Source organism: Falco rusticolus, chromosome 12, assembly GCF_015220075.1.
Source record: "Falco rusticolus isolate bFalRus1 chromosome 12, bFalRus1.pri, whole genome shotgun sequence".
Classification (NCBI taxonomy): Eukaryota; Metazoa; Chordata; class Aves; order Falconiformes; family Falconidae; genus Falco; species Falco rusticolus.
Window position 1 is genome coordinate 7,352,494 of NC_051198.1, and position 24,948 is coordinate 7,377,441.

A 24,948-nucleotide genomic window follows, 5' to 3' on the forward strand; every position below is an offset into this window, starting at 1 on the left:
AATGAATTAGACAGCCTTGTTCTATATGGATTTGCCAGGGAGATGTGTGATAAAGACAGTACAGCAAATTAATTAAGGGCGCATAACCAAAACCTCCACCTTGTGTTGGGAAGGTTCTTTTCAGCAAGGCAGGTGCTTGTTTGTTTTGTTAGATCAGAGCTGTGTGGCTTATGCTTCCAGATTATCTTTCTTGCTAATATGTGGATATATAGCATATATACAGACATGCACACTCTTGCCTGAATTGTCAGAGTATGTTTGTGCTGTTATTGTCATGCTTATGAACAGGGGAATTAAGCCATTATCCATGTCATACTGCTTGATGTAAAAGAAAGATTCCTTATGCTGTATTGGCCCTGTGGATGAATAGAAAACTTTGCCCCTTGAGTTACCACTTGAAGATCTTTAAAGATCATTAATTTCAGCATCAGGTAGTAATGTGTTTCATCTTACTTTTGAAAATCCTCTGTATTCTAGTCAAAAAAGGTAATACCCTCCACCTCTTCTTTCCAAGGTCAGGGGATTGATGTATGTCATTTCATAGAAGGAAATCAATGACCCTTTAAAGATCCTGGCCCTGGGCACCAATCGGATTAGGGCTTAATGTGCATTTCATTCTTACTTGTATGTACAAAGCCAAGTTGTGTGCTGGCGTGAGTTGGCCGATCTCCTTTGGAGCTCTGCCAACTTACACACATATACTGTTTGACCAAGTATTGCCCTATAGTAAAGAAAATGGAAGAGATGCCAGGCGGCACCACCACTAGTGCCTGAGACACGCTTTTTGTGCAGGAGAATCAAAATAAATTCAAATCAGGCAGTAGATTTCAAAGTTAGCTTCTTGCTATTACAATGCAGCTTGAGAAAGCAGACTTTTTTCCATGTTCCTTGTTGCTTACATCAGCCTCTTTTAAAATGCTGTGATAAATGCCCTGTTAAAACTGCCTAGAACATATTTACTTCAGCTCCAACTTCCTTGGTTGCACATGTGTAGAAGAGACACTGGGAGACAGGTGAGGTGTGAATGTTTGCAGTTACTATAAATGGCTATCAAAATGAGGAGGAATAACCAAGTAACAATTTAGTGAAGTAGTGATATATTTTCTCAACCAGCTACTTCCGGAATGTTATACTAAAAACATACACAGGTGTGTGCTAGTAACCTCTCTTTCTAACAAGATTGGCGTTGTAAATCTCTCCCTGCTCTCTTTTTCCCACCTGTTATGGAAAAAGTATTTTTACAAGAAAAAAAAAATGCAGGAAACTTTGTCCTATGAGAAAAATATTTCACAGAAAACAAATTAAACCCAGATATTTAAAACTTGCTACTGAAGCACATTCATCTTTCAAAGGCTATGCTGTACCTAATTTTGTAGAACTCATTTCATTTCAGAGCATATAATCTGTAATACTGGATCTATTTCTCATTGCTCAAAAGCAAATGATTATTTTTATTTCATTAGTAAGCTAACAAGTAATCTCTGCTTATTACCTTTATTATGTATAATACTTATTCTTACAAAAGTTAACAAAATTCTAATTCTATAAGTGGGTATCTGTTCTAGGCATTACAGTTTTCACAAAATCTGAACAGCTTTTCTAGAAGAGACAAAATTATTAGCCCTCTAATGCTTCTCCTAAGTAAAATAAAAGGCATCTGGGTGTTTCTTTTTTTTAACAAAAATATTGCACAGGTGCATGAGAAAGTCTTCAAGCCTTAAGGTGAGTAACAGAACAAAAATGTGCTGTGGACCTATAAGTCCATTTTTATTTGGACTTAGGAATGTGCCCTACATCCTGCCTGCCAGTGAACAATTCATTCCTTGTGATCAGATAGGAATTTACAGGTCTGGGCTGAGAGAATGCACAGGCACACACCTACAGATGATCTATGTGAGAGAAATTTAGGAGAATATTTCAGCCCTATAACTAAAAACTACTGAACAGGGAATTCCCTTCCTGTGGGCTTTCATTTCCTAGTCTCCCCCCTGCCAAGGTCACACCAGTATGCCACAGGGTATTTGGCCTGTACTGGACTTTTTCTGTTTCAGGTAATTGTGAGTTTTTGTGGATGTTAGCAGCAAAGCTCAGCTCCCTGGAGCCCCTGCTCTGAGGAATGGGTGGAGGGGGATTTTTAATTGGTGGGGTTTCATTTTATTTTAAGACCTGAGCAGTCCTAAATTTATGTAGTAGTGATTTTAGGGCTAGAATTGTTCTGACCTGCACCCATAAAGCATCTGCCTTTTGTCTCCCTTGCTGTAGTGTGGGCACCATTCAAGTCACCATTTCCCAGGCAGTGTTTCATTTAGGACACTAGAAAAAGGCTGCATTTCTACACTTGCACCTTCCAACAACTAGTATGCAGTGGGAGGAAGGTGGGAGGCTCTTTGGCAGTAGTAGCCCGGTCTTGGTTAGTTTTATGTCAGAAGGTGTCTGATATTACCCTCACCAGGCCTGGACTCCAGGGAGCCTCTCCCACCCTCCCCAAGGGACTGGAATGGGCGTCCCTTAGCTATATGGGTGCTACACTTTTGGATTTTTTTATTTCCTGGTCCCAGGAGAAACTATTTCTATTTCTAAGACAATCTTTCATTAATGTCATATATTTAAAAGCTCTTTTTCAGAACCTCTAATCTTGATCTTGGTTAAATATTAGCCAAAATCCTTTGACCCGTCCAATAAAACTTGAAAAAGCAAAACCAAATAGCTAGCCATTAATTGGTTTGTGATTTTATCAAGGATTTTGTGTCACAGCAATTACAGGTTTTATACTGGTATCAGGTGCAGCAGTTCTGGGTCTTGTACTGGTGTCAGGTGAAAGAATGTCTTTGTTCATTCAGTGGACAGATGAGTGTGCCACTGACTAACTACACCCAAGTGAATTCTGTTCCTATCAGCCTGTATAAGAAGGTGCTGTACAAGGCTTAGGATTTGTTTATTCTTTCTAATTCTACTATATTTCTCCCATATAACATCAAGCAAATCAATTGCAGTCACATTTTCAGGTTTAGATTTGCAATTGTGTGAGCAGCGTGTGGGAATGTCCTGACTACACACAGAAATCAGGCTATGTGGAAAAAAAAAATCATCTAATTCTCTTCACTGCAAGGACACTTCAACATGGAATCAGAACAAATGCTACCAGGAAGGCGGGCAATTGCAAGGCACAACCAAGCACCTTGGTTAGGTGAAAACCTGGCCTCTAATCTGGCGCTTGAATCTACATCTGAAATGGGAATCACAGCAGTACATTCCTAGCTCCTCCTTACTCACCTTTCCAGTGTGTCGTGGAAGTAGTACGGGTTTTTTTAAGTTCTCACAAATCAGGTGGTTGATGACAGAAGTGTGTCATGCAGGTATGAGCTGTTCAGGTTTCCATACAAAATATAGTTTCCTGCTTGGACAACAGTTGTGAATTTATGTTAATCCAACTCTGACATTTCTGAGTCTACTCACTCAGATTAATGTTTTGGAGTTCAGATATGTGTGCCACGAGGACACCTTAAAGCAAAAACACAGCAACACAGGAGGAAAACACAGGAGGAGTTGTAATTAACAGTGAAAGAACTTTTAGGCAGCAGAATGTCCTCATCTTTCAGTGCAAATATATTATCTAGCAAAAAAGAAGGAAAGGAGAGAAAAAAGAAGTGGAAAACTATAAGTGCATGCCTTTAAGTGAACAAGCAAACAAAACAGGGGGGAAACAAAAGAGATAAAGAAGCAGGTAAAAACTAGTGAAAAACCTTGTCAGTCAAAAAACCCAAAGAGCTTGCAGTGGCTTGGTACAAGACAGTTTCTTAATATTTATTTTTTTCCCCAAAGGTGTATGTGGCCCTTGAACTTCAGAAGGGAGGGCAGTGTTAAGCTACTACAGAGCAGGATGAGAGGCACATTACCCACTTAGGTTTTGTCCTCCTTCAAGCCTCTGGCCACTCTCAGAGACAAGATTACTGCACCAGATAGGTGGACCACAGCCTAATCCAGTTTGGCTTGTATTTCCCTGTGACACATACAGACGCTGCCACAGAGAGGAGACTGGTATATCCTGCTCCTAGTATGCTGTGTCTGCATTTGCCCTCTCTGATTTGAGAAAGCCATGTCTGATTGCCAAGTGTGAATAGGAAGCTTTCCTGAGCCAGTGCCCTTTACTTTCCCAGAGATATATATTCACTGAGGGGCAGGGAAGGGAGTCTCAGACTGTTACTGTGGCTGCAGTAACCACCACTCCCACCACCCTATTCCAAAGATATTCAAAGCTGTGATTTCAGGGAAATGGATCTAAAAATGTTTTTGCTGTTCAGCGCTGTGCCAGCACTCAGGGACTTTTCAAAGGCTAATTTTCACTAGAACGAAAACCACCTTCTACTGTCATACAGCTACTGTTTACATCAACAAAACCCTTGTGGTGGTTTCCCTTCGTTGCTTTAGGGATCAAGAGGGGACAGCATTGGAACTAACCACTGAAGTCACTCGCGAAAGGACAGTGACCAGGAAAAGGTACCAGCAGGGGGAAAGCAAGAGAGGAGGAGGCAGGTGCTGCAGCAGATGCACTGTAGCAGGGGAGAGGTGGTTGCATGGGAGGCTGAGAAGGGCCAGGTAGCCACAGAGTCTGCATGAATCTGCATAAGAGGAGAAACTGAAAACGACAGTGGCAAACACAAGGCAAAGGAAAGAAGAATGTGATAAGGGTAGTAGTAGCCTGTTATTTTAATTAAAAAGGCTTTAGCTCACATCACACAGGAGATTTCCAGTCCATGCAGAGGAATGGTGATGACATCGCCAGCATTGCAGTGTAAGGATGAGGGGTGGAGACGCTGTGTCTCCCTGCGAGGAGGCAGTGAGTGTGCCTGGGAGAGGGCAGGTGCCCCTCCAGGAGTCTGGAGTCCCACCTGCACTGGAGGCAACATGACACACGGCTGCCTGCCCAGGTCCAGGCTTGCTTACACCCACTGGCAGTTTGTGGTGTTGGTATTTCTGTTGAAGTAATTTTGAAGGATCCCAAACAAGGATTATGCAAGTCTGTATTAAATTCTAAAAACCCTAAGAGATTCCTTGTCCCTGCTTAGGAAACTTTACCCTCCACATCTAGACAATATGTCATAGGGAGAAGGTGGGAAGTAAGGCAAGGATACATTTGGTTGTGCTTTGACTAATTAATCAAGTGAAATTCTTACCACCTCCTGGGCTGGTGCACAGTTGTTAGCCATTACCGCTGAAAAGCCTGGGCTTGTGATGGTCAAACAAGAAGGACAGTTATTTTCCCCATAACTGGTTATTCAAGATGGACTTGTGCAACTCATCATCTCAATGTTCCAGTGTTTCACAGTGTAACTCTATTTAATGGGCAAATAATTTGATATCTGAAAGTCACTTGGAGTTGCACTGTTATTTTTCCTGAGGTTCAGTATATCCCACTTTCTGGAAAGTCTGAGCACGAGCACAGAGAGAGCACTGCATCTTCACTTGGAATAACAGAAACAGCCTTTTGGGGGGAAGATTAAAGGTAACAGATTTTCTCTTCCTCCCAATTTCCCCTTTCCAGATAAGGCACTACAAGCATAGAGTAAAAAGGTCAGTAAAATTCATTTGCACCTAAACAAATCATGCATTGACAGTTACAGGCCTAAGAAATGGTCACACGTAAATTTTTCAGAATGAGACGGCAAAATCAAAGTGAGATAACCCTGATCTTGCAAACAAACAAGTCCTTAGCCTGTACTCCAGCAGGGCTATGTCACGTGTAAAGTCAGGCAAGCTCATCCCTCAGAGCAGTTCTTCCCTATCTGCGGTCTCATGTCCCACACTAGTTTGGACAGGGGAGCTCCTCACATCCATGGATTTTTTCAGCAGCTCTATTAAACAGTTGTATGCATTTCACTTCTCTCTATCCTATCCTCTTTCTCTGTTTCACATGGAAGTACATTGAAACACCTGAATCTTCAAAGCTATGCTTTTAGTTCAGAGGGCTGGGCGAACCGACTTTCTTGAAGGCTGGATATGATCTGGACTGACGTGTAGACAGAGGGTTTCAAAGGTCCCAAAAGAATGTGGATGACAATGACATCAGTAGAGAAAAAAATCAGTGGAAATAAGGGGGACACAAAAATTTTGCTTTTGAGTGTCTGAGTGAGCTTTCTGTCATCCTGGACTGTCCTTTGCTGCTCAGAACTCAGAAGGATTTCTGAACGTTATCTACTCAAAACAAAAGAGAAGGTGAGCAGCTCTTTTCCATGAAATATTTACATGCTGCAAATGGTCAGCTGGCTAATGAATTCCCCTTTTAAAGCACCAAGGAACTTTTATTTCTTTGATTGCCATCTAGTGGAAACTGTGCTGTCTGCATTGCATTATTCATAATGCATTTCCATCTCGGAGTTCCTTGAGCTGTGCAAATGATTGCACCATTGAAATAAGGGGCAACTTATCGTGCATGTTTTGTGCTTTGGAAATTATAGCAAGGTCTTGTTAGGTCAAGAGATTACGCATTAAGGTGCAGAGTGGCAGAGGTGTTTCTGAGAAATTTATCTTTTACCGACATCAGTAAAAGGTACGAGCAAGAGGTGAGGTATCAGGATGGAAGGGTTCAGGTCATAACCCAGCCATCCCTCAGGTCATGGGTTATTCGTGATGGACATTCATATGCAAATGGACGGGTTCCACTCAGGCAAGAAACCAAACTATACATCAGTATAAATATATTTAAGGTGTATTTTCTTCACTTGGACAATTGGATTTTACAGATTAGCTTTGTACTATTTTCAAAGGTTCTAATAACTACGTTAAAATGTGTTGCTGAAACAGTGTGGTTATATTGTGAAAAAATGCCACTGATTTTCCCAACCCACAGTTTGAGTTAATCTGTGGGGTTCCTTGGGGCATTACAAGTCTCTGTAAGATGTTCTTTGAAACATTTTGAAATGTCAATCTAGATTCCTGAAAAGTACCAGAATAATTCGGTTTGGAGCGTTCACTCACGTAGAAACCCAGAATGCTGGTTAGATTTCAGCTCTGCCTTGAGAGTCACTTTAGTCTGACCCTTGTTCCTGTCATATTTTTTCTTACTTCTTCTATTCTTCCATGTTTTTCAAAACTTTGGTGACTTTCCTTCTAGAATTTTGTTAGGTTACCCACACTCAGCCCTTGAGAAAGAAGCTAAATTTCTAGCATTGTTCCAGGCTCCTTATATTAAAGTCCCACCAGCGCCAAGCATTTTGGTGCCAAATCAATGCATCTATGCCATGTGCTTGTATCCAGTTGTCTCTCCCTCTCTCATCAGCAATCTTTCACTCATTTTCCTTCTTGAGGACAAGATTTCTCTTGCTGCCATCCTGACATGATTCATGCAGCTTGATCTAAGCCTTTGCTGAAGGAATGGATGTTATTCATGAGCCCATGGTGATGTTGGAAAGCAACCAAAAACTTACTATCCGGAAACACTGAGACATTATGAATGTCAGCAATGCATACAGAGAACTGCTGGCACTTAGCCTCAGTACTTAAGCAAAGCACTTCCCTTTTGTCTTTAAATAAAAATTTACGTTTAGAATTTCTAAAAGTTTACCAGATAAGGTGCATAACTGGAAGGGTTTTGTAAGTCGTCTTGTCGCTAGATTGCAGGCAGGCAAATTAAATTAATCATTGGGTCTTGCCTACTAATAAAATGAGTTTGTCTTCAGGACACATTTTTTTTAATGTTCTCTTTTCTGTATAGGAAAAATAGTGTCAGGAGAAAATTGAAAGTTCTTTAGAAAAATCATTGTTAATGTTTTTTATTCCTCCTTTTTCTTATTTTTAACTAAAGATATGCAGAGCCTTGAGAAGTTGCTGAGAGATGCAATAATATATGGGCAGCCTCGAAGCCGCAGAGCATGGAGGAAAATTATCATCCTTGTGGAGGGCATTTACAGGTATGTTTGTGTTCTAGAAACGTGAGTAACCTTTATCATTTCTGAGGACAAAATTATATATTGAGTGAAGCGAACATTGACTCTAGGTATCTGAGAGAAATCTTAATGAGAGTGGAGGCTATAATAACATTCTGTGATCTTATAAATGTGTTGATTTCCATTACATCAATCTGAGTCCTGGTGTAATTTGCTCCAGTTAGATCCTCTGTGGTGTTCTGAAAGTTGATGTAGCAAATCACAGTGAAGTGGGAAATGTACTTTAAGAGCAAGATAGGTCATCAGCTGTTGTATGTTGTCACAGATGTGATAAAATCTGTGGAACTATAGTAGGGGTGGAGTTTTACTTATGGAGTAAGCTGAGTTTTCTAGAGTTGTTTGCTGTGCATGGACAGATCACAAGACAACTAACTATGCAGAACTAATTAAGTTTTGCATACCCAGTTCTTACCCGGCTGTTGGAATCTAAAAACTCAAGATAAATATAGGCCAAGTGATATCAGCACCTTTCTAGTAACCAGTGGTGGGTCTAATGGACTCACATTTTAACAGGAAAAACCACCAAAAGATTGGCTTTCAAAGAATTATATAGTGGTCTTTCATGTAGCCCCAGTCCCTGTAGGAATCTGAATGAGAGAAGTGCCTTTGATAATCCATCAAATTCAGCATCAATTATGTCATGTAATTGTACAGCATCCTAATCAGATAGCTACAGTTCACTAGTGTGGTGCATCTTACACCCAATCAGAAAGACATACCTTCACTAGAATTTGGCAGCAAAGCAGAGGCACCAGCCACGCTCACTGTCCTAAGCATCATCCTGGCAACCACTCAAGTCAGGAGAAGGTTGCTGAGGAGGCAGCCATGGGGCTGGTGGGTGGCATGGAAGGGGGAGCCACTGGTGGGCAAGGAGTTGTAGCAGGGAGAGGTTGAGACCGTGAAGAGGAGGGAAGGGCTGAAGAAGCAGGGATCTGGACAGTAAGAGGGTTTGCAGGGATCTAGGCAAAGCTACTGTGGTGATGATGAGAGAGGGAAGGGAGTAAGAGAAGGATAGTTTGGGGAGTAGCACCACCTGTACCAGAGAGAAGGGAACCAGAACCAGTCATTCACAGGATGTGACATGGTTTATGAAAGCAACATTAAACTTTCTATGTAGGGATCATATCATGTGTTGCTGAAATATAAACACTCTGAATGGGCAGTCATTTACACCATTTTATCAAGAAATGCTAGCACAGATGAGCTGATTAGCTTTTTTCCTAAGGAATCTTTTACGGTCTCATGTCATCACAACTTCATAGCTTTCAGTGTTTTCTTTTTACCTAACGCTTTCCATCTGCGTAGAGAACGAATCAGCCCTTATCTAAACACCTGTTACTCAGAGCTGAAACGGGTCGACAGCAGATCAGCTGATCCAAAGCAGGCTGAATGTCTCCTTTCAACCAGAATAAACAGAGCAAATCTGCAAATAAACATAGCTTGGCACTACTAAAAGAAAGTTCAGATTTAAGGACTTTGATCATGCAGAAATTAAGTAGACCACCAACATTTTACTGACAAATATTCCCATCAGTCACATGGCCTGCAGAAAATGCTCTGGCTGCTGAGCTTTGTTCACTTTTAAATCCTTTACCCTGGATATTGATCTCTGAGGAGCAAGAAGGTAGACTGGTGACACAGAAGCACAGCTTGGTCCAAGCAGTGGGACAAACCCATTGTAAGATATTTGCAATTTATATTTCCAGATGTGTATTTGATATAGTTTTCCTCTAGTTTTGCAGTTCATTGTCAAAGGAGATTTTGTTCTCAAAACTTCAAAAAACCTTCTGTTGGAATGCAAAATAAAAACATGTTAAACCTCAGAGAACTTCAACAAAAAAGGAACCGTAAAGTTCCTTCAGCCTCATAAGGGCTAAATAACGCTGACACCACTTGTGCTCTCAGTGTCTATTGTTGTGCGAGGCATAATGTTGAAGAAAAACAAAACTCAGGTCTCTAATAGTCTCTCACTGGAAACTAGCCCTAGCAGTAGCTAGTTTGGTTGATTAGTTGTTTTTGATAGTACAAGATTACGGTTTGCTTGCAAAGCAAGTCTCTGACTTGAGGCAGAATACCACCATGCCCCACCGTGTTGTATCCCTGCCACCACTGCCAGCCCGAGACACACACAGCTGATCTGTCCTTAACAGCACAGCTGGGGACAGATTTGCAGGCCATATAGTCTAATCCAGTAAGTAGCTAATAACATTTCATGTGCAAAAGAAAAGCCGGAGAAAGATATTAGAAATAGTCTTACTTTTTTTTGTGTGCATGTTCGTTCTTTTCTTGGTCCTTGATTTTTGAGAGACTAAAATTTTCCAGACCCCATATTGGCTAATGTTAGGTTTTATGAATACTTGCCAGATGCCAAATTAACATTCATCTAAAGGGTTTAAGAGGAGGTAGAGTGTTGTTAGAGTATTCTTCTTACAATAGTTAATACTGCCTTTTTTTCCTTTTTTTTTTTTTTTTTTTTTTTAACTCCTCCTTAAAGGACTTAAGTTATGCTTCAGGGACAACTAATACAGAATTTAAATAACTTAGAGCCTTTCTTCATGTTAAAATATCTTGAATTGCAAGTTTGGCTTGGCAAATTTTTGCAGAAATGCTTTTTCCAGAGATGCAAAAGAAACACTAAGCTTTCCTTCTTTAAAAAAACTTGTTATATGGGACACCATAGTCTTAGTATGGTCAAGTTGATGGTATGGAAAAAAATGTGCTTTCTGTTTCCATTAGGAGTATGTTAAAGTGTTTACACTGTGCGTGAGCCCGGACTTACCAGTTGGCAGAATTTAAAAAGGGTCATTGTTAGCCAACATGAGCATTTCTGGAAATCACAGTTGTGTTTGAAACCATAAGCCGCAGATTTTTCTTGGTTACAACTGAAAGCAGAATTGGCCCCTCGACTTGGGAAGCACTCAAGCAACATGTCAAATAAATAGCAATAAGTATATGTTTCTTTGCTTTTTAATGTCTCTATTATCTTTAAAAGAAAAAAAATCAGAAGTAAATGTAACTACTAGTGAAAGTTGGTGCTTAACTTGGGTAGCCTAGGAGCAAATATATTCCATTTGTGTTCCAAACTGAGACCATCTAACCATTGATCTTCAGTATAAAAAGCATGAACAAGTTTTGGCAGTGTCCAGGACACAGGTTAAACAGACTTGCTAAATCATATTTCTATTATTTAAATTCCAGATAATGTTTTCCTTGGCTTCTACCATTTCCAGTTCAGGATTAATCAGTTACTGTGTTCTTGCATGATTTGTGGTAGGCTTCTGCTGTCTTGCACACATGCTTACCTAGGAGTCAGATAGGCCAAAGCCCAGGGCAGGAATTATGGGGCACCAGAAACTGTTCAAAACAGATTGTTTTTCATTTGTTTTTTCCCTGCTTCTAATTTAATTTGGGTATTTTCCCTTCCAGCTAAGAAAATAGCTCTCTGATCAGTTAGATACTGTCCAGTGCCTTTTCATGTACATTAGAAGTTCCTTGGGATTCAGTGCCAATACCTTAGGAAATTTATCAGGGTTATTTTTTATTTCCTGGGATTAAGTGACTGGACTTCCAGAAAAGAATCAGGTAACGTTTAATGTCTTTGGCTGGGGACCAGCATTAAAGGTTAACATTTCTATCATTTCAGCGTATGGAGTTGTGTTTGAGAGCAGGGTCAGAAAGTTTCCTTAAAACTATTGCTCTAAACTGCAAAACAGATTGTTGTATGAATGTGCAAGGCTTATGTAAGAAAACAGTAACTAAAGTAAACATTAAAATGGAATGAATAAGTCTTGGGAGTAACAGGTCAGGAAAGGAGGGATATTCCCAATTACAAACTAGCCTGAAAGAGGAACAGATACAGTTTGCAAACATTGAAAGGATAGTGCTACTATAGGACATGTTTAAAGACATTGAGTGGTACAATTATGAAGAAGATAACAGATTCAATATTGGTAAATTAACTTTCCTGACAGAAAAATTAAATTGAAACTGTGGTGCCATAGTAGGATGTAGAAAACCCTTTTCCTGAGAAGTTTTGAAATAAACTGGACAAAAACTTACCAAGCGCGAGCCTGTGTTCCAAGTGAAGTGACCAGCACAACTGCACACCTCCTGCCTCTCAAAGCACCTGGCTCCACAATTCATTAGCTGCATCAGGAGGAATATCAGTGATTTGGTAGGGATTAAATCAAGCTTTAGAATTCAGTGATCCCAAAATTTTGGATTATTTCCTCACATCTGGAAGCAGATTTAAACTAAGCGTGTACTGAGGCAAGCTTTTGTGCCTGCCCACTGAACAAGGGAGATGAGGATCAGCTGAAATCTAGCAGCTTTACATCCCTGTCACCAAGCTAATAATTTTTGCTACAAGACAGGATGTAATACCACGTAATGAGAACGTCTGGCCTGGGCAGAGTTGGTTTATATTCATCTGCATACAGCTTTTTCAATGTGCCCTGCGCGCTTGAGCAGATCTGGAAACAGATCAATAGCTTTGTAAAAGTGACACAACCAGACTGAGACAGAACTTCTGGCTCTCTGGCTTAAACTCAGTTGACATCAATATTTACTGAAGGATCCTGTAAACTTTCCATCTGGGCTATCCAAGGGGTTATGTGAAGTGAGCTTTATCTTGGAGCAATTCTAAACAGAGCTTATGTGTTCATATCACAAACCATCTCCCAGGGTCAAAAGAGAGACCAAGAACAGAGTAGGCAGCAAAACAACTCTCATCTCTGCCATCAGGAGGGCTGAGGCCTGTTTGAAAGGCAGCACAGAAAATGTACACGAAACCAGCAGCACTTTATCTGCTTCATGGACACTTCAAGGCCATGTTAGGATCGCTGTTAACTATTGTAATGTTTATGTCAGACAGCATCTTTCAAGAGCAGTAAATCAACACTGGAACTGAATACAAGTGCCTAGTTTTGCTAAACAGCCTAGAGTTCAGAGAGAAATCTACTCATACAAGTAAGAAAAGTTTTCATGAATGCTTTTAATGATTAAATCTGACAACAGCCGTGTACCAGCTCTATGTGTTCTGGGATTCAGCAACAACTTGCTTCCATTCCATAAATAAGCAGCTAATCAAGCTCTGTATTTTTAATTTAACGTTCTTACTCTTCTCTTTTTGAAGATAAATGCTGTCTCTCCCATCTGAATTGCCATGAGCCACTAAACCTAATAACATCCACGTAAATGTGGGGAAAAGTATTATTGTCCTTCTCTGCCTAGCTGGTCTGCCCACGTATTGCTGGAAGGTGGAGGGTGGGATGTCTATTTACCTCCCTCTGCAGAGGGACCTGATATAGCCATATAGCGGGCTGACCATATAGCCAACCTGGAGGCTGACCAGGTGCAGCCCAAAGCTGCCACCCCCAGCACGTATGGTGCTGCGTGCCCAAGCGCACACAGTGGCTCCGTATAATTTTTAGCTGACTAATGCTTTGACTCTGGGCTATGTGAGGACTGTGGGCTCTGCCCTTGTATTCCTTAGGAAAATAGCTGTGGTAGTTCAAGTTGCAACTCCCCAAGCTGCCAAGTGACATTTGGGAAAAGTGAGAAAGCCCAGTCTTCAGGAGCTTGCAGTACAAACCCACCCTTTTTTACTGCTGCGGCCATGGTGCCGATATACAGACCCACAGCTGCCCCTTCTATGTCTGAGCAAGAGAGAAGGGCAAGATTTGCCAGCAGTCACCTGACAGCCAAAAATATGCCTCCAGGCACATACAGTCAGGCTTTCTGAACCTCCCAGTACAAACAGCCCAGGCAACCCTTGTCCAGGGCTGCTCCCCCATGCTGTTCATTCAAACTAATGGAGACTTGCCTATGGGCAGGTCTCCTTCAAAGCTGGAGACCAAGATGTTTCCAAGCTTAGTCAGGAGACCAAAGGATGAAGGACGACTAAAATTGTCAGAAATTTCCCAAGTTCTAAAAGCACATCCTGCTCCTTTTGTGTTACCAAACTGCCAGCTGCATAGTGCAGCTAGAGTGGCAATAAAAAACTCTGTGAAAGCCAGTGATCCAGGACCTAAAACTTGCTAAGAAGTTGTGGTGATTGTAGTGCCCTTTTGTACATGCTATTTGTGAACAATGTTTCTGCTTACCTGAAACTCTTGTAGCACTTGCAAGGGGATACCCCTTAGCTGCACACCTTAGCCAGGGAGCGCTGGTTTTCCTGGCACACAGCGTACTCCCTTTGTGTTTGGTAGGAAGTGGGTTAGCATTTCAGGCCCTGCTCACTACAGCTAGCGGAAGAGAATATGTTTAACTCATTATGAAACAGACACTGAGCGCATCAGAGCACATCCAAGCATAGCTATAGTCATCTCACAAAGGCTTTCAAGACATAATAGTCTTCACAGCAATATTATTGATACTTATCTTAATGGGATTAGAGTGCATTTCTTATTCATCTCCCTGGGCTTTCATTTTGCTATACAACTCCTCTGTGCCTTCTAACATACTGATGTGATTACCAACAATACAAAAGATTTATCATCTTTTCTCATTTCTACAAATCTCAGTACACCATTAGTGCAAGTTCAGAATATTTCTTTTTCCTGCATGGCTGTAAGAAATTAAAAAGAAAAAGTGGATTTTTATTTTTTTTCCCTTTTGAGTACTAGGTAGCAGGCTACGTTTCCCAAGAAGTACATGTTAGGAGCAACTATTGGCAAGAGTGGATTTAAGCTCCCTTTTCTAATCACCAATTCTGTCCGCTCTGAAGACTGGGGCTGCTTAGAGTTATGCACAGCACCATCTGTGAGTTTCATGGGGCCCATCTCCTGTGCATGTCAGACCGAGCTCCTCTGCGCCCGTAACTGTAGAGCTGTTACCTCCAATTGTTGCCACAGTAGCTGACAATGAAGTAAGCAGGGACCAGACTGAATTATAGAAATTCCTTAGAATTCATTACAATATTCGTTTTGTAGTAAATTGCAATGTGCTGCTTTGGGTATCTCCGTCTTGCTTTATACCTTTCCTTCCTTTTCTGGCGTGTTGAAAATTTTTAAATGTTCAAAGACTTTTGACTGGTTTGGATTGTTTGAAGGCTAGAACTGTTTGACTGTTTTATATTCACCTACGGGTGGGAAAGGGTTGCAATTTTTCTTTGAACTGTAAATACAAATCGAGGTTCCAGAAGATCTTTCATGGAATAAAGCAATTAATGACTATGTTTTCTGGCAGTATCTTAAAGAGAGTACAGGATTTGCTGTTCATCCATGATTCTCTCTATCTGCAGCATGGAAGGATCCATTGTGCGTCTGCCAGAGATAGTCTCCTTGAAGAAGAAATACAAAGCCTACCTCTACTTGGACGAAGCTCACAGCATTGGTGCAGTGGGAGCAACGGGCCGAGGAGTTGTGGAGTACTTCGGTATGAGTCCTGATGATGTTGACGTGTTAATGGGAACATTCACAAAGAGCTTTGGCGCAGCTGGAGGATACATAGCTGGCAGAAAGGTAAAAGAAAAACACAAATGTTTTAACATGGTGGGGAGTACCTTCCTATTATGTTAATATGTTATATATTTAATTATCTTATTGCATTGACTGCTTCACAGGAGCACTATTCCAAAGTTAGTACCATTTATGTCTGGATCCCAAATGCACATCAAACAGTCAGACTTTCTTATTTTTGTCTCATGTTCATATTATGTAATTTGCTTGTTTTGGGTATTTCTGTGCCACCCTGATGATTGTTGTTTGTCTTGGAAATGTTTAGACACGTTGTGGTTGGCTAAACATACTTCACTACATTAATTTGCATGCAGATTGCTCATTACTTTATTTCACATTTGTAAACAGTGTGTGGAGCAATATTGAGAGATTAAAGCCACAGTTTCGTCCACTGATAATAAAATTCCTAAGCAGCTGTGAATTTTCATAGTTGCATTTTTAGGAGGATGAAGAAAGAGGGTTACTCAGGGCCTTTTGCAATAGTAAAATCCATGTCCTTGGTTGCTCTATGTCTATTAACAAAACAACCTCTTGCCAACAACAGATGTCAACAAAAAGTAGAGCTGAGCTTGCTTTAACTGGGGGTGTAGAAGAAGAGAAAGCATAATCATCTCCATTGTGAAATGTCATCCGTTTTGCTGCTTGACAGAGATATCAAGTGGTTGCTGTTTATTTACCCTTTTCATATCCTGCTGAATGTATTTCTGAAGTAGTTTGTTGAATGAGTAGGAAGTCTGGTTAGACAGCCCGTATGGTTGCTGTCAGGATAACATTAATAAGGGTAGCACTTGAGTAGAATAAAAGGGCTATAAGAAAGTATAAAGTGTATATTTCTTACTGTCTTTTTTGGTTTTGCCCCTGGAGATCTTAAAGCAGGCTATCATAATACATCAAGAATCATTTTTTTTTTGTTTCCTTTGCTTCCTGAATTTGTATCTGAAGGTTTAACTCTTATCAAAGACAATGTGGCTAATGTACTAGAAATTATAGTAAGCCTAGACCTGTGAAAAGCACTCTGAACTAATTCATTACCTAATCCTTGGAAGTCTTCTGAAATGAAAGTGGGTCACTCTTTTCCTCGCTGCATGTATCACTAAATTTTGTCTCAGGGCCTTGGTGGCAGCTGCCCACCCAACACACCTAGCATACCTACATTCATTTCTGTAGCCAAAAGTTCACCGTGGCATTTTTATTCTGTGTCAGTTAGAGCACAGAAGCCTTCTCAGCTATTCAATCAAACCCTTAGGATTACAATTGCATTATAGCAATGCATAACCTGTATAAGGTTAGGTAATCTTTATCCTTAGCGTTGAAGTTACTAGACTAGAACACTGGAGCATAGACTCATACAGCTTTTTTGGCAATAATTTGTGTTACTCTTTTTGGCTTTTTTTTTCTGGTGGTATTTTTTATCAAAGCCAGTTTTCAAGCAGGCCGCACCCCTTTCTCACTAACATGCGCTTAGCTTTTAGTTGGTAACTGTTACTCTGATACTTTGCAGTGGGAGGTATCAGCTGTCATAACAATGATGATCTCAATCAAGGGCCAAATTCCAACAGTATCCTTGGATTCAGGAGAGTTATTGGTGCTTTACACGTGCCAACAGTGCATCAATGCAGATTGTGCTCTTAGTTACACAAGGAAATGTTAAAGCAACTATACCGGCTCTAACATGACTGCCCCTGCCGCACTGATGGAAAGTATCAGATGGAAGAAACTTATACGCTAAATAGCCAAAAACAGATTGCAATAAGCTTGCTTTTCCTGCATTAGGTCTTGTGGCAGAGAAACTACACTGATGTCATGTAGGCTTTGTTTCATTCACAGAGAGGAACCGACAGTATTTTAAGTTCAGCTGTTCATTGGTCTTTAAATTATTTTGGCTCCTTTATAATAGATCTTAGCGCAGAAGTAAATATTATTCTGTTCCAGACTTCTGTTTCAGCTGTAATTGCCCCACTTAAACGGTAAAGTGTTTGCACCTGCCTGATGTTTCTTCAGGCCATGTATTAACAGTAGCAGCCAAGAAAGCAAACCAATAACTGGTGCAACATCATCTTCCTTTTGCGTGTTCTCACTCCTGCAGTAGTTAAGAGGGAAATCTGCTGTTTGGCAAGCTCAAAGCTCATTCATGCTTTGTTTTGCTTGTGTAAGGACCTTGTGGACTTTTTACGAACTCATTCTCACAGTGCTGTGTACGCCACATCTATGTGTCCACCTGTAGCAGAGCAAATCATCAGGGCAATGAAATGTCTCATGGGACTAGACGGGACAACACAAGGTAAGCCACCTTCTTTAACCACTTATTTCAATTACTACCAGACCATCTACTGTTTACAGGCACATGCAAAATGTCATCCAGCAGCAAAATAGTATGGTAACGTAACACAAAGGAAATAATTCTTACTGTAAAATTAATATAAAAATCATCATGCTTATAAGTCCTATCAACTCTATTTATTTTTCCACACTCATTCCCGTGCAGCGGGGATGGAAACATTCTGGAATTCTGGATCTATGGTTGCCAGCCCAATCTGATTTACAGCAACAAATTAGGAGTATGTGAATTGCCCTTGAGTAGATTTTCTGACTTTGTAGGAGGGGTTCGTAACAACATGCCTTTGTTTATGGGCTAGATGCTGTCAGTTTAACTTCTTTGTAAGTGTGAACCTTCAAAATGGCAAGCAACTCAAGCATGGTGCAGAATTTCAAAACAGGTATTGTATGTTAAATAATGGTGTGAGAAGATGATTGTGATAATTCCTATCTTTCTCAGGCATTGATTATGCTGTCCTGAAGCTAGTTTTGAAGTACACTTTGTGCCAAAAGAATTGACTACTGGGTATCTGTATGAAAAAAATAAGTTTATTTAGGTATATTAGGAATATAAATTCCTCAAGTTTCAGATGCAGCTACCATTCATTCCTCCATTTAACATGCTTTCTATGCAGCAAGCAACAAAACAATCGTGTGACCTATCTATCTGTTACTGTCTCAAAGTAGTACTGATATGTATCCAGTGTTCTAGGTCTTAAATCTAAACTCAGAGGAAAGCTGGTGGGTTTTGAATTTGTATATTGTTTGTCAGGAATGCCTAAGAATCATATTATTTTGCAACATGAACCTAAAGATACAGGCTCTGCTCTGAATTGCAATCTCTTTTATACTGGTCCAGCAGCACTGTGCTGTGCTGTTTTCTCCTACCTTGTGTAGGACTAATGGAGCAATTCTTTACTAGTCCTCCCTGATAGATAGGACCAGGGTTAGGTGGGAACGGAAAGGAAAAAGAACGTATGAGAGCAGGTAAGATAGTGCTCTGCACTATTCTTTGCAGTGCCCTAGAGGGCAGTTTCAAACCGTGATAGGCACGAGGCTGTTAAGACGTTTATTGCAGCCCTTCAATGAGGCCAGAATTTACAAGACCCCAGTGTACAAAAGGAGGGACAGAGAATCTGGTCCTAGCGCCAAACTGCTGAGTGCAGTAACAACGCGCAGCAGAACTCCAGTGCGACGTGTAGACAGTGAGGAAACGATGCTTTTGTCGTTTTGGCAGAGAAGTCAGAGCGTAACAACTGTTTCCAGCTTGAAATTCGAAAGGTCGAGGTTGCGTGTGCAGATGCCTACGTGCTGTTCCGTGGAAGGGACCAGCTGTGACGTTTCCCTGACGTTGGGGACCAGGTGCCGCCCGCGCTGCCGGGGGCTCCCTGCGCGGGCCGGGGGAAGCGCTTGCCGTCAGAGGGCGGCCTTACACCGAGCGTCCCCAGGGCTGCCTACCAGGCTCCCCTAGATGCCGCGTGTAAAGTATTAAACATGCAGAGCGTTTCCAAACCTTCAAAGCCTTTTAAAAGTGCTCTTCAGCTAGCGTGATTCTGCACGCAGTTCAGTGCCGGCTAATAGGAGAATTTGGTTCAAGACGGTCTTTTAAGATGCGTGTGTCTGACTGTCTTAGGGCTAAGAGTTTGCAGTATTTTCTCTTCCAGAAGCAGTGGTTGCTTAATGACACAATGTTTGTACTTCTGCACAAAATAAGTGCTTATTAAGTCTTCTGTAAATCCTTTATGAAATAAATTAGAATTGTGTCATTTTTTTTCAAATGTGTCTTGTAATCTGAAATGCAAAAGAATAGAAAAACAAATAAATAAATCATATATCTCAACTTAAAGTATTGCACAAAGGCTAGCAAACTGGCTATGATGTGTAAAAATGCTTCTTGTCCTTCTGAGCCAGACTCATTATTTTAGTCTATTGGTTTTTCTTTCATGTGGGCCTCCCTTCATTAGGCTGTCTTGTGGACTACAAAAAAACCCACAACCCAAAACACAGGAAAAAATGTTATGCTGGACTATACTACAATGCTGCTTTGGCATCAGAGAGAGGAAGGTGGTGGCTTAGAAAAGAGGGGGGAACAGAAGGGAGAAAGCACTGTCTTTTCTTAGATATTTTTGTTTCTAAGTGCAACAGTGGCTTTGGTTGAGGTTTTTTTTTTTTGGTCTGCTATCATAGAAAATGGTGAATCCTGCATGTGAGCCGTCCTTGTGAGAGCATGAGCCACTGTGTAGCAGAGATACCTGGCAGAGAAGTTTTAAGTGAGCCAGAGTTGCCACAGGGTGGTATGGAACCTTTGTTCTCTGGAAACCTGTTGAATCGATAAAAGGAGTTTATTTTGTAATTTATTTCAAATGGCATTCTCTTCCCACAGGATGATTTGAGGAATCCTTTATAAGGAGATGTCCACTGATGGTTTGTCCTCTAGCGAGCATTTCTGTGGGGGAGGGAGCCTTGCAAAAAATACTGGGAATGTTTTGGGAAAGAGTGTAATTAGAGTTTGCTAGAAAGTTCCATGTTAACTGGAGGGTACTTCTTGAAAAGAGTATGAAATAATGGGATGGCAAATGTGTTAATCCAGCATGTTCTTACATCTGAACTTCATGACTGATGCCTCGGTAGATTAATAGAAATCTAAGAGAAAGAAGGCTGATTTGATAATTTAAATTGCTGCTCTGAAAACTCTTTATATTTTTTAGCACTTCAAGCCATCTTCTTCTGATTTTTCCCAGCTATCAAGCTTTTACATTCCTTTCAATTTCTTGCTATTCTCCACTGATTTGTTAAGCAGCTGATCTAGAAAAGAGTAACATAGGTGGAATTATATAGTGGTGCTGCCAGAGGCCCAAAAGGCAGCAATACTGCTTGCATTTATCCTGGTGTATATCCAGCCGATTGATCTCCCACATTTTCTTCCCTTCTTTTCAATTAGTAAGAATATGGTCGTTTGGAAAGGAAGTGCATTTCCAGGACAGGGTTGGTATACCAGACACATGACTGCAGGATATGAATAGATGTTTATGGACATAGGGGGCACAGCAGCTTCATTACAAGGAAGGAACAGGTTAGCACTTTAAAAATAATTCTATGAAACGTAAACTGTTTAGCTGGAAATATTCTACAGCAGGTGTCTGTTTCAGGCTACAATTTTTTCATATCAACAAAAAGGTTCAGTCCTTCCTCAGGAGAAGGCTAGACATACATATGGGGGTTTGATAATCTAGGAAAAACAAAAAAGGGGAAAAAAACCCAGATTTTAGAAAATCCTTTTTGTCCTGAAGAACTTCAGTTTCTCCAGGCTTTGGGATGAAGATTTTGATTTTGATAGCCAAGTTTATAAATTTTGCCATGTCTGTGGAATACCATCTGAATTTTGGGATGTTGCAAATCTCTAAAAAATCTCTACTTAGAACACAGACAAATGCCAAGATCCACTGAGTGAGGAAGCAACTTCCAGCTCAGCTGGGGGGGCTTGAAAAGAATTTGCCTCATCTGAAGCCTGAACAGACGACTGGGATGGGCCTGAGCACCTGCATCCATCCTGCACTGTGAGGCACTTAGGGAGGTGAAGCAGGAAGATTAAAGAGAGGAGAGACTGACAAGCAAAGGAGGCACAACATGGAACAGATAGCACGTAGGGATAAGGATGGAGACCAGGATAAAATGAGGTGCTGAGGAGATGGGCTGGAAAGGCAGTGAACAAAAAGGGCCTAGTATGGGAAAGGAGAGGAGGAGGGACAAATGTGTCTGCACGAAACTATAGCAAACACAGAACCCTCCAAACTGGTGCTGGTACCTCAAACACTCCTTTGCCTTGTCTGGCCAACAAACTGTTGTGGAGGTAGGCTAGCAAGATGTCTGTTTACCTTCCTTTGCAGTAGGAGACTCCAGTTTGGATGGGCAAGTTCTCATTTTAAAAGCCTTGCACCGACATAAGTGAAAAGATACAGAGAAGACATAGTAACTCCCAGAGAAACCATCTATAAATGGATGGGTATGTCCCATATTAATATTTGTGATAGCTGTGAGACACTAATGTCATGACAACGTGACTGGGAGGATACTGCAGAGCCTGCAGCCAACCCTCAGCCCACAGTGACTTGAGAAAATGAAGCACAAGAAATGCTGAATTAGGAGAAGATAGTAGTAGTTCCCTCAAAACTGATATGCACAGTTGTTCCTGCCTGGGAAGGAGGAGTACATTGGGGTCACTATGACAGAGTCCTTTGTTTCTTGAGGGACTGACGGAAGAGTCAGAAATTGACAAGCAAAATTGCAAATGTATTTCCATTTTTATGTGAAATCAGGTTTTTAGTTGAGTTCGAGGCTTGATGTTTTTCAATGCCATGTTTCACACAACTCTGAAAATTGATGGCTTGTAGAACAAGGCGCATTCATTCTTGGTACCATAATGTCATAGATACTATCATAGTGCCTATAATAGAGTTGTTCAAAAGTGTATGAACTTCTGGCAGCTGTATTTCCTTTAGTAATGTCATAAGGCAGCAAGTTCCACGGTTCAGTTCATAGACTCTATTAAAAAAAAATATCATTTTATCCCTCTTAAGCCTTTGTGGCCTTTTCATCTCAAATGTGTCTCTCCTCATTTATTAGAAGATAGGAGAAGCAGAAGTTCCCATGGCCTTTACTCTTTATAATTCATAATATAGATATTCTTTATATGTTCTCCTCATAGCTTCTCATTACACCACTGGAGATACCTCAGGAAACTCAGCAGCTGCCTTAGTGGTTTTATCCCCATGATAAGACTGTAGTTGACTCAGTGTTTGGACCCTGCACAGATTTTCAAGTACACATACTTGCATGCAACACAGCCCCTCCAGCTGTGACCTCAGACCTTTCTTTTTCCTTTTCTGCCTGACAATGCTAAAAGCATATTTTTACACTTAAATATGACAGGTAAAAAATAGAACTACTAGGCAGACGGGGTTAAGACTGCTAAAAAATCTAAAGTAATTTTCTTGATAACTAATAATATATTATAGTGGTGTAAAAAACAAATCACAGCATTGCAAAGGCATCATTTTTTTCTGTTTAATGCATGGCAAACAACAATTCACCAACAGCAACAGGTATTTTTCGTAAGTTTTTATGGGATGCTGAAAAATTTAAAACCCTATCCTCGGGAATCTACTGCCATTGTTATGTTAAAAGATAATTCCTAAGGCTGTTTAGATAGAAAATGTTTCTTTAAAATGTTAATTTATGCTGTCATTTTTACTGATTGTCTTTTTGCAACTACTAGTTTTCATCTTTGTTTTAGGCAGACTTTCATCTTTGTTTTAGGTAGACTGCGTTCTTGCGTTTGAGCTCATTCAGATTGTGAGAAGCAACAGAACACTTTCTGTTTGGGCTTGGCATTAAAAAGATCTGTTTTTAAAGGTTCCTTTTTAAAACGTTTCTGTCTGCCTTAGATTTTTGTATAACTGGACGACCAGCTTCTTAAAATGCTCAGTTTCCAGCATTTTCCACTGTTACCTGTGCTCAGCGATCCTTTGAAAATATTAGCTTTGCCTGTCAGGGTCCTCTGTAAATTCAAAAACCTTAGTTTAACATCACTACAACCTGCCATAAACCAGCGCTGGCGCAAGGAAGGGCAGTCTTGCTGTCCTTTTTTCCTTTCCCCCATGCCTATCCCCTTATTCATGCCCCTTTTCCTAACACCAGCATTAGTGTTCATGCAGTCATGCAATGAACTGAATCAGAGAACTGATCCAGCTGAAAAATAACCAGCCCTCCCACAAATGGTTAGCCTACAGCCAAACCGGTTTGCTGAGCCAATCTACCATATGGCTACAGTGCCAGCACTTGCGCAGCTGGAGCTGAAAGGAGCAATCCCTTTTGCAGCTAGGAAAATCTGTGCCACACTGAACTGATCATGAAAGTGCAGCTGTAAGCTTTAATACCTCAAGCTACTTGGTGACGAAGCCCTTGAACCTGCTCAAAACAGCTTGCAGAATCAGTAATACTAAAATATATCTTTTTACTGTTCCCTCTCAAATTCTCATTTTGCTGCTTCATTCTGAGATGTTTGCTTCTCTTGGGTCCTCATCAAGTAGAATGCTTGAACCCTGGCTTAATTTTAAGTTAATATTCCCTATAACCGTGCACTTACATTTAAAGCGCATAAGCAAATTTATTCCTTTTTGCAAGCATTGGCTCCATGACCAGGGCTCCGAGTCACTATGACAGTGAAGATGCTAATGATGACACTATGTCGTTGTGATTATTACTCGTCTAAGCTGAACACCACAGATGCTCTCTTAGCAGTGGATGATGAAACAGAGCTAAATTCTGCTATCTTTACCCAAAATGAGTGAGCAGCACTGTCCAGTGGAGCCACCTGCTACATGGTCCACCTCCTAAAAGAAGCCAAATGTACCCATGAAAGGTCAGTTGATCTGAACGAGCAGGGGCTTTGGAGTAGTAGTGTTCACAGTGATTTGCAAGAGCTCTGAGGCTTGAGCAAATTCTACCTCGTTTGAAGTCACTTTCTCCATATTCAAATTTAAATCAGTGCTGCAGTCCTCCAGCAGACTCCACCCATGGATAGGTGTCCCCTGTATTCTCAAATCAGTATTAACTGCAGGCAGAGGAGGGATGTGATCATACTTGGATGTGACTCGTAGCCCCAGGGACAGCAACACGCAGCTCCAGGGCACAGTCGCCTTTTAAGGGTGCCTTTGCTGCTGGGACAGAGCGTGAGGATCCCTCCTCTGTTCCAGATGCTGCTTGCCCATGCCCAAGGAATCCAGCACTGTTATCAGCCTGAGAAGCACAAAGGAGAGAAGTGCCTTTTCTAACAGCGTTTAGATCACTGGCATTTCAGAAACACCTAATGTGATACAGATGGAGCGTGTTGTGCACTGGCTGGCTTTCAGCAGGGGGACTGACGTGCTTTGTGATTAATCACCTGTGCTGGGAGTAAATAAGGCTCAGCCAAGGCTGGCTGCTCTGTCCCCACTTTTGTGCAGGACACTGAATGCTTACATTATATATCTGAATGAAGGTGCTGGGTAGGCACAGCTGACTCATTTGAGAAATAAGGTAAAAACGACAGAATCTGTACAATCTTTCTCCTTTCTGCTTCAGCTGAAATTGTGACTTTTTCTTCCCTTAATCTGCTCTGGAAAGCGTTTCAGCAGTTCACAGTTAAAATTGGACTGACTAAAGAAGTCCTTAAGGGCTTATTTAGCAGC

General features: G+C 41.0%; 1 protein-coding gene across 1 annotated transcript in view; it reads left to right on the top strand.

The window, feature by feature from the left end:
- The window catches only part of SPTLC3 (serine palmitoyltransferase long chain base subunit 3), an 86,624-nt gene that overhangs the window by 51,882 nt on the left and 9,794 nt on the right, over positions 1-24,948 (top strand). Inside the window, exons 7-9 of the mRNA XM_037405740.1 lie at positions 7,802-7,907; positions 15,187-15,406; positions 17,558-17,684. Of these exons, the coding sequence (XP_037261637.1) occupies positions 7,802-7,907; positions 15,187-15,406; positions 17,558-17,684 (453 nt within the window). The remainder of the gene's footprint in view (positions 1-7,801; positions 7,908-15,186; positions 15,407-17,557; positions 17,685-24,948) is intronic.